At 33.0% G+C, this 13,762-nt stretch overlaps 1 protein-coding gene across 1 annotated transcript in view; it reads left to right on the top strand.

The window, feature by feature from the left end:
• Positions 1-2,023: 2,023 nt before the first annotated feature.
• LOC124353942 (splicing factor U2AF 50 kDa subunit) overlaps positions 2,024-13,762 on the top strand; it is a 41,572-nt gene continuing 29,833 nt past the window's right edge. Inside the window, exon 1 of the mRNA XM_046804016.1 lies at positions 2,024-2,184. Coding sequence (XP_046659972.1) covers positions 2,160-2,184 — 25 coding nt within the window. The 5' untranslated portion in view covers positions 2,024-2,159. The remainder of the gene's footprint in view (positions 2,185-13,762) is intronic.

A 13,762-nucleotide genomic window follows, 5' to 3' on the forward strand; every position in this document is an offset into this window, starting at 1 on the left:
ACATTCTAAAGAATCCGTGTTCTCCGGAAATCTTTGCTCAAAACTATTGAATATTCTGACCATGTATTAATAATTAAACACCTTGTAGTTTAGCTCACGTATGTTAGTGCATTACACACTTTTCCGTCACATGTAGTGGGAACCAATGTGTACTTGACTTTGACTAAATAATGGTATGTTTGTATTTCAGTACGTTTAAGTTCCTTGATCTTAAAAAACAATGTATTTTCATTTGTAACGTCCACGCTTTTTTTTGATTAATCTTATTCTAATAGGTCACCAGAATCTTGTAGATGAAGGGATTGGATTTTGCCAAATGACTTTTCAATTTCGCAAAACAGCTGTAAAGGCATTAGTGAGCTATTAAATGTGTCAGAATCATTATCATCAGAACGTGTAAACGTTTTAAACTAAATTCTTGGATACCATCACAGCCCAATTAACACATAAGTTCCATATTAATTTGTTCTTCGGATGGCAGACACTCAAAAACATCATGTAAATACTTAGTAAACCTAGATGACGTGTAATCTAATAAATCTGGAAGGACAACTTCAGCCATTTTCTCTGTTATAGATATAGAGTCTTCGATCGAGTTGCATTCTTTTTTGGCTTCTTTACTCAACGTGTAACATGGATAAATAATTTTTATTTACAGAGTGTTATTTCATACTTTTTCTATTTAAATCACCATTAACAAATATGGATAATGCTTCAGGTGGACGATGCTGCTGTATTTTTATGCTGCTGTTGATATCTGTATGCTGGACATTTTCAACTTTGAAGAAAAGAGCATAATCTCCTTTGCACTAGTTGGAGTTTCTGTGATTCTTAAATAATATTAGCACCTTCCAGGATTGCCTGCTGCTCTTTGGGTCATTGAAGCAGTATAGGTTAATTCGTCAGAAGATGCTAGTTTCCTTATACGCTTTGACCTTTCACTTGATCCTGATAACGTGTTCTATGGACGATCACTAAGAGGTGGAATGCAGTTAACAATATTTACAGTTCTCTCAAGGTATTTGTTATTTTGATTAATAAAACTATCATTCATATTGTGATAATGAGGAATATCGGCTACTCTTTTTATGAAGTGCAATTTGCTATCCAAATGATTCTCAGAGAATTCCCTTATAATATCATAATAAAGTCAATTTGGAAATTGCTTCTCCATTTTTCTGCTTAGAACAAATAAAATCTTAAATAGGTAATAAATAATAGTCATTTTTGCGTAGGATGAAAAATTGTCATGTCAAAATATTATTCATATGCTTTCTCTTTCTAAAAAACTGACCTTTAATCAACCCCAAAATTAGTAAACGATACTAATTACGATAACTCGACAGTTTAACCAGATATTTAACAGGGATAAAAAGCGTTTGAGACCAGGAGACAGGGTACAAGCTAACAATTACAGTAGTAAACAAAATAATAGGAACTTTGGATAAACGAGTCAAGGGTGGACAAACAATTTAGATTACTTTGTTAGAACTGACAATGGTCAAATATAAAAAAGACACGTAGACTAACTGATCAAAACTAAGGTACAATACTTCAGTAAGAGAGTATACTTACAGTATATATTTCAATTGATATCCCAGTTTTCTCCCGGAAAATGCAACAAAATCATTTCGTTATGTTTATTTTTTATAAAGTTATACATTATTCAGTGTAACACTACATAAACACCAAAATAGTAGTTGGCACTGGCAGCGCCACTCCGTCAAAGACGCTTGGCATTCAAAGGGTTAATTGAAATAGCACATTCCTAATAGAATATATATACTACTACTACTACTACTACAGGAAACATTATAATTTAAAATAAACTATTTGTCAAGGTGCATTTTAAATAAATTAATATTAAATTATCGACTTATAGTATAGTTAATCTAACAAATAACTACCATATTGGAATGGCACTTTAATGTGTATGAAAAATTAAGAAAATATACCACCGAATGGCGTTACCTTTTCATTTTAGAGAGCGGTGGCCGGCTGGAGCGGCTTGGCTCACACCCCACTCTCCTCCAACGCCAGCTTGAGTCTCGTTTCGTCTCCTCTCGTTTCCAGTCTCCGCCATCTTTGAATTTGCGTTACAAGTATTGTCAATTCCATTTCGTTGCATTTATTCGAAGAAAACTTTATTTTGTGTGGGTATGGGCGAAGAGAATAATAAAAACGGTATGTAAAGTACATTTATGTTATAATAAGTTTTTACATTATGGAGTAGTTTTTAAAATAATGTAACAAGCTATTCAGTAGTCTATGGTTTTTGAAGTTGCATAAGGCCACTACATAGTTATAGGTGTTGCTCTTTTATAAATTAACACCCTTTAATGTCACTGAAGAATCGTTGGTCTATACCCAGCTAAAATCATTTGGTTTACCATATAAAACCAAGCCATTTTTTTACAAATTTGAAGTGGTTTAGAGAAAAACAATAACTTAAATAATTTAGGCTATACACACCCAATCTCAAATCATAATTCATACTACATTGTCCTATCATAAAAAAAGCTTTTTCAACAAAAATTTCAGATTTTTACTTGATCCCCAACAGAGATATTAATGTTAAAATAATCTTAAACCCCGAAATTTCTATTTTTAAACCCTTTTAGCCCCGGCGTCCGCTATATCGGACAGAGGTGGTCTAGCTAAAATGCCCAACGTCCGATATACTGGACGTCTCGAGAATTTAATGTAGCTGGCTAATAATATGTCCAAATGCCATCAGTTTCGGTATAGTAGTCGGTGAAGAAACGGGCTACATGCAAAAACAATAAACCTTCCAATTGGCATCGTATTTCGTCGTCATTGAGCGTAGTTTATTTGTCGATGTCAGTTGTCAGACGACTTCAGTTGCATTGTTGTTGTATGCTGACTTATAACCTCAATTAGTTTGCGTAATTGAAAGCGGTTGTTTTTCGTGTGATTTATTGTATTATTAGTAAAAAAACATGAGTAAACGTCGTAGAGAAAAGTTACCAGTGAGTGAAAACACTTTGATAAACACTGGTACTTTGGGATTATACCGACCACACCCATACATGAATCGTTATTTGACATTTTGCTTCTACTGATTACTAGATTAGCGTAGAACAATATTTCGTCAATATAAAACAGGAATTGTCTTATCGCAAACCCCTCCCCATCCTCAGACAGAGGTCAAAGTCGAGCGGTCTAGTAGATAAGTGATTGCAGAGTCCCGCCGCGCGGCCTGCCGTAATCGGGATTCTCGAGAAAGTTAAGATAACAGCGACAAAAATACTGATCACAATACCTGGAAATGCTTGTTGATTAATGGAATGTTAGTTCTGTTACTCAACTACATCGTTTTATAACGTTCTAAGTTCATTGAAAAAGGTTTAAGCGTTGGGGGCATATAACGGAATCTGACCCCATTCCCAAAGTACCATAAAATGTATATATTGTAAATATTATTTCTTTTACTTTTTTGAAAAATTAAACAAGTTTTAGTCTTACAAACCATTACAATTAGTTTGTGTTATTTTACAATTGTTATTATTTCAAAAGTGCAAAAACAAGTAAACATATCTGTATACTTCTACTGACGTGTATGTGGAAATATATGAAGAAGTGCTTATGCAGCAATACAATTAATTGGATATATCTCCTGCATTTATCAAGGAAAGTTCTTAAAATTTTGTGTGTGTAGTAAGAAATATGTGTACAACCAAATTGCTTCATTTTTCAGGGGCAACAATTTTTTTTTCTACCGTTTATGTATGTCCAAACTATAAAAAATTTAAAAAATTTTATGTATAAATACGCTAAAAAAAACTAATCATTCTGTAAAAGTACTTTTTAACTATTACATCTAATAGTACACTTATTTGTGAACAATTTAAAACAAAAACCTAAAAATTATCTTCAAAAATAAGAAAACTAGATGAATTTTCCCTCAATTCTGCACTACGGTCCCTTATCGCCATGGGCTTTCTGGCAAGTCCATGGAAAAATGGCTGGGGTTAAAAGGGTTAATACATTGAACCCTGAGCCTATAACATCGAATTTGCTCAGTATTTTTTTTGAATTTTGAAGACATTGTTTTAACCTAACATATTATATATCAAATTAAAGAGGAGAACACACAGTTTTAAAAAATGTGCATTTTTATGATAAAATAATTAGCCTATTTCAATAAAATTATTTAAAGTAAACAATATAATGGAAAAAAATAAAATTTGAAAAATTGTAACTTTGTATAGGCTAAACGTTTTATTTTTCAACCACCTAATGTTCTATAAAAGTTTTTTTTAACCACCTAATGTTCTATAAATGTGTTTTTGATATAAAATTAACATAAAAGAAAGTATTCATGTTAGTAGGTACTAATCATAATCATACTCAGCATCATTCACGTCTTGATCATTAGGCCTAACCTCAAAATCTGGATCACAGCCATTCTTTTATAACAGACACCTCAGTGTTAAAAAATGAAATAAATTTAAAGTTAGTTTTTAAGACATATTTATGTTGTAAAATACTTTAAATTTACCAAATCCAAAGAAAATAGTTTAATAGAAGATGTACATTTATTTTTATTCTAGGTTAAAGTTGCCTGTTGATGAGACAGTCTACTAATAACAATAATCTAGTTTTTTAAAAACGACTGATTTTACCTAGTGTATAAGTGTTTCTCAGATTTGAGGTTAGAGAGAGGAAGCTTGGACATTTTACATAAACTTGAGCTGAATTTAAAATAAACTTGGTAAGTAAACAAGTCCTTACTTCCAAATAATTCTGACGTAAGTCACAGTGTCACATACGTAACAAGAAACATGAAAAAGTTTAAACTGCATCTCATCTAGAATGTTGACATGGATAACATTTTGTAAAAGTAAGGTTAAGTTAATGATTGTTAATATGATATTTTTTATTTTATTTTAAATATTATTCTTTGGCAAGTAAACTGTGTTACGTATGTGACACATCAAAATGTTACGTATGTGACACATTAAGTTATGATACAAAAACTGTCAATTTGAAGAAGAATTAACTTAGGGAAGTTAGTTAACCTAGCCTATCTACCAAGTTAATCTATTTATTTGTTTATTTTAAAGCCTCCCAGACTGATTTATGTACAAAAAATAAAAGGTTGGCATAATGATAAAGTTTATAGTTTTGCTTGTGTTAGTGATGATTTGAAGCATTGTAAGAACTCTGTTTGGACATTTATAAAAGTTCTTGTAAAAGAAATTAATCAAATAGCTCCAGAAGTAAACATTTACATATATTTTCTGATAACTGTGCCGGCCAATTTTAAAAGCCGGTACACTATGTCAAATATTTGTTTTGCAGAGGAAGACTTAGGTATTGCAGTGAACTGGGATTTTTTGCTTCCAGCCATGGGAAGGGGTTGTAGATGGTATCGGAGGGATGGTAAAGAGGATTGTATGGAGAGCAGTAAAGGGTCGGAAAGCTTTTGTTAATACCCCAGAAGATTTCTACAGAGTGGCATTGGAAAAATGCAAAGAAATTCGGCTATTGTTTGTTTCAAAGGAAGAAATAGATCATAATAGAAAACATCTTGAGGAGAGATGGGGTAAAATTCATCAAATAACTGGTATTCAAGCAATGCACCACTTTCAAGCATTGATCACGAGATACTGATTAGCAGGACATCAAAATCACTCATACTTAAAGTTGACATTAAGAATGAAGAATATGACGCTAGAAAACTGTCAACCCGACGATGGCTACACTATGAAGATGGTTACAGTGATGAATCTGATGATGATAATTATGAGAGTACTGGAAAAGATGATGCACAGAAGGAGAAAAGATGAAGAGCCCATTATCAAACACTGATAGAAATGTCCAACACCCAAATCCTGGTGACTTTGTATTAGTGAAATTATTAAGTAATAAAATGAAAGAATTTCGCTACGTAGCAGTTGGCCAGAGCAAAGTAAATGAAGATATTGTAGTCACTTTCTTGAGAAAGTATGTGGAGGATACTACACTGTTTAAAATTGATGAAAATGATGAAAGGCTCGTGGCTACTAAAGACATTATTCGGGTGTTGGAACAACCTAAAATTAAAAACCGTTAAGTTTGTGTACTTTATCAGTTTTCCAAAAACTGTACATGTTAAAGAAGTGTGACTGTGTTCTGTTAGTTTTACTTAGAACAAAAGTGCACCCAACTTATTTAAAAATTGATATTGTAGAAATAGTTATAAGGAACCCTTAATATACAGTATGTGTGAATTTAGTACCTAAGTTTTATTGTAACGTTTTTCTATGTGAATTGATAACAGTTACCTATTTTGTTGGTTCAGTTCAGTTGTAAGGATATCTCTATTTAGATAGAATAAGTTGTTATTTTTATCATAAATAGTGTTCTTGTACTCTAGTTATACTTGTCACATACGTAACAAACAACCTGTCACATACGTAACAACAAATCACAATTTTTAACAAGTATTCCAAACATGTTGGTTACATTGATTAATTAAGAGTTGTACGTAAATATTAATTAGGAATGCAATTAATTTTATTTTAAATTTTATTGAAGGAAAAATTAACAGAATTTTACCATTATGTACCTAACATTCTAAGGATGAGTGCCTTTCATGTCACAAACGCAACAGCCATAAAAACATGTATTGCTTGGAAAATAATAAAAATTCTTTGTGCCCAATTTGTATACTTTTGAATTAAATCACCTTCTATACACTGAACTGTGATAAATGTATTTATATAATTTTACTTTATTTATATTTCACCATAAATGTGTCTAAGTGTCACATACGTAACAAAAGAATGGCTGATCAGGATCATTGTCGTTGAAAAACTCACCCTACGATCCAGAGTCATAAATTTGACCCAAGATTCTTTCAAACTGAATCGCAGATGATCTTTTATTTTCATTAAAAACACGATTATCCTCCTCCAAATCATGCTCAGAATCTGACATCATATCACGTATAAACGTATATCACGCAGCGTTATTTTGTCTAAATGATTACTCATTTTACACAATGATCAAGAAAAATAAAACTTATATCACTAAGAAACCAAATAAAATATATTAAACCATCACTAAACCAACATTTATCACTTTATTGAGTAACAGTGGAACTTTGTTTATAAATAACTATGCTCGCATCACTGCGTCGTCAGTCGGTTACGTAACTAAGCAGTTGTGCATAGTTGAAAATACTATTTTTACAGTTGCAAAACTGTTACTTGTCGTATAAAGACGTATAAATATAAACAATATAACATAGGAAATAGTCTGAAACAACTAGCTAAACCCGATTTTTTACCGAAAACCTAAACGTATTGAATTAAATACCGGAGCCCGAGTATAGGTCGGGTTCCGTATACAACAGCGTGCGTGCTAGCCCGACCTATACTCGGGCTCCGTATTCATTGTGTTAAAAGGTGAGTATCTCGTCATTGATACTTAGTATATAGTAACAACAGGCCTACAATGTGATGTAATAGCACAACAAATATAAATTAGGCCTACCATCTGAAATTTTAATTTTGATTTATAGGCCTAGGACGAACCATTAAACTTACTTGAACAATTATAAAAACCGTAGATGCTTGTGGACACCAAAAATAGTGGTGATTACACAGAAATGACCACCATTTCTAAGTGGTGATTAACCCTTCGACGCACCGCGACGTACGCCGTACGTCTAGTGTTTACCGCTGAACTTGGCCTGCGACGTACGCATCGCGCAGTCCGATCTTATAACGAATACATTTAGGTTATTTTCTGTGTAATACATTTGAGTTATACATCGTTGGAAAGACGATGAAATGAACTATCGGTGTATCGATACCTATGTATCGAAAGCCGTTCAACATGTAGTTTATAGTAGACGAAAAACATTGATCAAGGTGGCGCTTGCTGTCAGCTGTTTCTAACTACGCAATTGACTGTGAAACTACTTTGTCTGCTGGCATGACGATGTTATCGTTTGTGTTTAGCTGTTTATTTGTTTGGTTATGTTTGGTATTGTAGTAGAATATAATAAGAATATCGGGGGTGTGGACCTTAGAGATCAAATGCTAGAGAACTATCTACTGGAAAGGAAAAGAGGTACTAAATGGTACATGAAAGTCTTCAAGCGTATGCTAAACATTACAATTCTGAACTCATACACCATTTGGAAGTCAAAACACAACAATATTGATCACTTAACATTTAGATTAGGCCTAGTAAAAGAAATGTTGGAAAGATTTCAACAAGAGGTACCAAGAACAGTTCAAGGCAGACCATTCACTGAGCCTCCACCAATGCGCTTAACTGAAAGACATTTTATTGAAAAGATTCCACCAACTGGGAAAAAAGCAAAGCCTCAAAGGAGATGTGTGGTTTGCTACAAACATGGCAGACAAAGGGACACAATCTACTGGTGTCCCCAATGTGAGGCTGGCCTATGCCTAGTGGACTGCTTCAAAACATATCACACAGTTGCAAATTTCTAATATAAGTACAGCAAATAACTTCCAGTAAACATGTCTTAACAAATTTTGTAATGGTATTTTGTACATGTTTGTATGGGTATACTTATATTTTAGCAATTATAATTACTTTTACAAGTATAGGCTTAACAGAAAATCATTTAATGTATGTATAGGTAATGTTGTCACAAAACTGTGAAAAACAAGAAATTAAGTGGGCCACTTAGGGGGTGTTCAGTTCAAATTAAATAGTGCGTTGAAGGGTTAATACAATTTTTGGTACTTTGGGATTATACCGACCACACCAGTATGAAGAACACAAAAATATAAATTTATAGAAACAAACATGATAGAACGAAAAAACAACTGAATTACAAACTTACAAGCATTTCCAGGTATTGTGATCGGTATTGTTGTCACTGTTATCTTATCTTTCTCGAGAATCCCGATTATGGCAGGCCGCGTGGCATCACATGATTTGCACGGTACATAATTGCCTTTCCATTACAATTCAATTTATATTTCTGATCAGCCCCTCTAGAATTTGATATTTTACTGATAGGTACTATCTCGAGGGATGTTTTTCTTTCGTCGACATCAGCACGGGGCATGCCGAAGCCCGCGCTGATGGCCGGAGGCACTCGCATTGTGTGATCAAGAATAAAAACAAGTTTTGAGTGTTTTTTCAATAAAGAGTTTAGTTTTAGTTTGGTAATGTTTGTTTTTGTTGAATTTTTGTGTTTGGAGAAATGTAGAGGTAAAACACGGAAGTACAACAAAGCGACGCACCAGCTGAACGGGCGGCAAGACTCTGCAATCACGTTATCTACTAGACCGCTCGACTTTGACCTCTGTCTGAGGATGGGGAGGGGTTTGCGATAAGACAAATCCTGTTTTATATTGACGAAATACTATTCTACGCTAATCTAGTAATCAGTAGGCCTAGAAGCAAAATGTCAAATAACGATTCATGTCTGGGTGTGGTCGGTATAATCCCAAAGTACCCAATTTTTAATATTACATGACCTAAAGCAATCTACTTAAGTTATAATAAATAAATTATTATTTTTAAATGGTCAACCAACCAATTAGTTTTTTGTATGGACGCCTTGGTATGGATTGACCCATAAGGTATTCTATTATCAAACTGCACCAACACAATCAAATTATAATTGATTATAAGTATAGGTACTATCAAATACAACATTTTTTTATCTATAGATATTCATAATTAATCATTGCCAGCTGTTTTTATTTCATTTAAGTACTGTGGAGGCTAGTGAGATCGGCAAGAACAATGGCGATGAACATGCAATTATTGTCTCAAAATGTGTTTTTAAACATACAGCAATGTTTTAAATGGTTACAAGATAATAATCTTGCTCCTTTAAATTATGAACATAGTCATCAATTGTATTACATCAAAAATTTACAAGGTACCAACTATTTTGAAATTTTTATAACTATTCCAACGGTACTTTTCTTAATAAAATTTGCTAACGTATAAGCAAGCACGACCACTTTAAAGATACGCTTATATAAGGCGGTAGCTCCAAAAATGTCAACAGTTAAGAATTGTCAGTTTGTTGCTCCCTGCTTGTGCAAGCGTACTTTTAAAGTGATTGTGCTCGGTTATGCAATCACGAATGTTGTTGAAACAAGTACCGTTGGAATTGTAAAGAAATTGTTAAAATAGTTGGTGTTTAGTAAGTATTTTATAACTATACTGGTTTTTTTATTTGAATTTAAAAATTTCCAACAGTCACCATTTTGATAATATTAAAGAAAATAACACAATATTTTTCTACATTTTCTACGTATCTATTGAAACCTATGTGCCAAATTTGGTTTCTCTAGCTTAACTAGTTTTAGAGATAATGAATTTATAATAAAAAATTCAAAATGGCAGCTAGCGTCTAAACTAGACACTTGACCTATGTTTATATGTCATTTTTGTTTGAAATAATGAATACTATCAGCTAGAAAAGTTTGAGACCATTTGTGAACATCCTGAATGTATTTAACTACTTGCTTATATTGCCTAGTAATAAATAGAACAGTCATAGAGGCCTCTTTCTCTCTGGCATCGCTTCCTTTTGGTAGGCAGAAAACAGGAACCAATTTTCATAATGATATGTAATTTTCACAATAATTCAAATAAAGTCTGTTCTTTCTAAAAATCTAGTTTGTTTAGGTCATCTCTAAGAAAAACTCTTCCAATAACAGTGGCCTTTGGATAATACAAAAGTACCTTTTTTTGTCCATTCTCTTATAAATTAGTGCATTTGTTCATTTTCGTAAATGTACATGTAAAATGTGTAAATATGTATTGTTAAAGTGCTATACATTTCTGAAAAATCATCTCGAATTTTTTTATCAAATGTATATTTTAGAATTGTTTCTTTATGCACTTGAAATCAAGTACAAAACTGAATTTGAGAATTGTTCCCATTTTTTGGTCCATCATAAACTTAAAATTCCTTTGCACTTCTCTATAAAATATCGTTTTGTGTTATTTTATGAATAAAATGTTATGTGTTAGATTTGAAGCATTGATTGAGGTTGTAATATGCTTTAGAAAATTACTAAAACACTCTAGAGAAATAAATATTGGCAGGCCACAACAGAAAATTTAAATTGTCACCTTTAAGGTTACAGCAAAGCCATAGGTAGTCTAGTAAAATTTGAGGGTTTATATTATAACATGTAGTCTTGTAGTGGTTTAACTTATAAATATAAATACAGTTTAAACTTTTTTTTTTTTCTTTTTTTTTTTGTAAAAATGGGGGAAGAATGATTGTCTAAATACGGGGAAATAATTGCCTATTAACTTGAATTTTTTAATATTAAAATAGGCTGTATTACAAAATGAGTTATTACTATTCACATTTAAGACGATCATTGGTGCCAGAAAGACTAAATAAACTAAAAATATCAAGTCAGTTAACTTAGTAATCCACTGACTATATATACTATTTCTTGTTACGTGATATAGGTTGGTAAGTATTTGTGTTCGTATTATAGATAGAAATATGTTAAAGTGCTTTTAGTCCTATTTTTGCCTTAGCTTGAATTTAGGTACTATCTACAGGGGTATTTTTCTTTTTTCTTGACTCTGATGGTCAGGGGCTAATTTGCACTTTGCAATGCTAGATTTTCCAACCTAATCATGAATTCACAAAACTAACTTTTACATTGATAATTTGGAAAAATATTCACTCACTAGCATCACAAAAGAGAATGAATGTCTGTTTCTTTAAATTAACTGTGCAACCAAGCACGAAATGCCTGAAGAAGTTGCCCAATGGAAACAGGACTGAAGTAACAAAGTAAAAACTATAAATGGAGGTAGAAACTATGACTATAATCTATGACTTATCACTCAAATTCACTGCCCCTTTCTTGTGTGAATGTTGATAAATCTGGTATTCCCTCATCTTATACCTACTCTTCCTTAATTTATTTCTCCACCCAGAAACCATAATTATCCACTGTCTCCTAGATCGATGGACTAATTGAGATATAACCCAAAGATGTTGATAATTTTGTACAAATATATCATGGTTGGTCAGCACCTAACATTATTTTTTGGAAATGAAAGTATGCTATTTGAAGAACTTGTTTAAAGTGGTTTTAAATTGTTCAGGTAACGTGGCTCAAGTAAATATTATCTATAAATCGAATGATAGATGAGTTCTTAATTGTATTCTAGAACATAATGTAATAGGTTCAGAAGTGGTGTGCAAGAATTACTGTGTGCCTTGTTGTATTAAACTGCAAATCACTTAATTATAGATGCAATCATATCTTCTGTTGGGAAACAGAAAAAGAAAACATGTTATTTTAAATTGTCTGCTTAAGTAGGTACCTTCTTAAATGAAAATTTTAAATGTTGTAAGCAACACTGTTGTTGATTGGCATTCCTTTGTTTAATGAGCCTTGTAGATGATGAACACTTCAAAGCAAATTTGTGGCCAACTTACTGTGGTGCAGGTGGATGAGGCTATATTTGGCTGAAGAAGATTTAGAAAGGATGCTGTATTGAGGATAATGGGTGCTTGGAGTAAATTTTACAGTTTTTTACCTAACCTGCTTCATGAACTACTCCTGACCTAGTTCCTGAACTACCACTAACCTAGTTTCTGAACCAGTTCAATTAATACAAGTAATTTTATTTTATTATTTAAAAACAAATACCAAAAAAGAAGTCTATAGAATCAGGCATTCTAAAACAAAAAAAAAAAACCGGTTTTCATGAACAAAGTGTACTCAATTTCACAGGCCAAATGCAGAAAAAACGTAACTATAAATGACCATACCTCAAAAACGTAGGTGATGATTTCGATAAAACTGCCTATACACATTGAATACATGGTCTACTGTATTATATTACAACCCTCACTCTTAGGGATAACTTATTTTAGAAGATTTATCGATTTTACGTATCAAACACTGAAAAACTAAATATTTGGATAGCAGTATCTTAAGACTCATTCTTAGGCTACACCTATTTTTAAAGCCATACCTATTCTACAGGTTATGTGCTAAAAAATAAAATCAATGGACGGCCGTACCTCAAAAACGTATAAGGCGATTTTGATAAAACTTTCTATACACATTCATTATTAATATTGTATTATAAATTACGTGGATCATGAAATTTTTAATGGAGATCGACATGTGTTCGCAAGCTTCATCTGAGGGTTGCCTCCACTCTACTCCTGTGTCCCGGCAAGACCCCTCCCCCCAAAAGACATGTAAGAATGTATTGGATAATTTAAAATCGGCCAACTGTTCTGGACTTCGGCACAAAATGAGTGGTAAAGCAGTAGAGTGGTAGTGACCGCGATACAAATGGGTTTGATGTATTTAAATATTATTCAGTCGTCGAAGTGGGGATATAAACAGGCTTAATAGTTTGGTTCATTGAGTAATATATGTTTGAAGGTTTAACATACCCGGTTATTTTGGTACACCAGAATTTCAGTTAGATTTTTACAAGGCCTGATAGCATACCTTTTTGAAGAAGAAAATAGTGGGTAAGCTATAACAAATAACGCCAAGAAAGGCGCGTTTGCGTCCGACATGTTGTACAGCAATGACAGAATGAACTGTGGGCTGCGCGGCAAGAGAAACATTTATTGTCAAGAATTGGCAGCAGATAAGTGGCATCGTGTGGTACCGCCCTGCCGCTCACTTCTGTCGTGAGTGTTCTAGCGCTCACCGCCCACCACTCATCGCGGCCGAGACCTTGGTTGGTCTACGAATGATTGCTCCTCGCTCATGTTCCGTTTACATAGGTTTAAACAAAG

This window comes from Homalodisca vitripennis, chromosome 2 (genome assembly GCF_021130785.1).
Source record: "Homalodisca vitripennis isolate AUS2020 chromosome 2, UT_GWSS_2.1, whole genome shotgun sequence".
Classification (NCBI taxonomy): Eukaryota; Metazoa; Arthropoda; class Insecta; order Hemiptera; family Cicadellidae; genus Homalodisca; species Homalodisca vitripennis.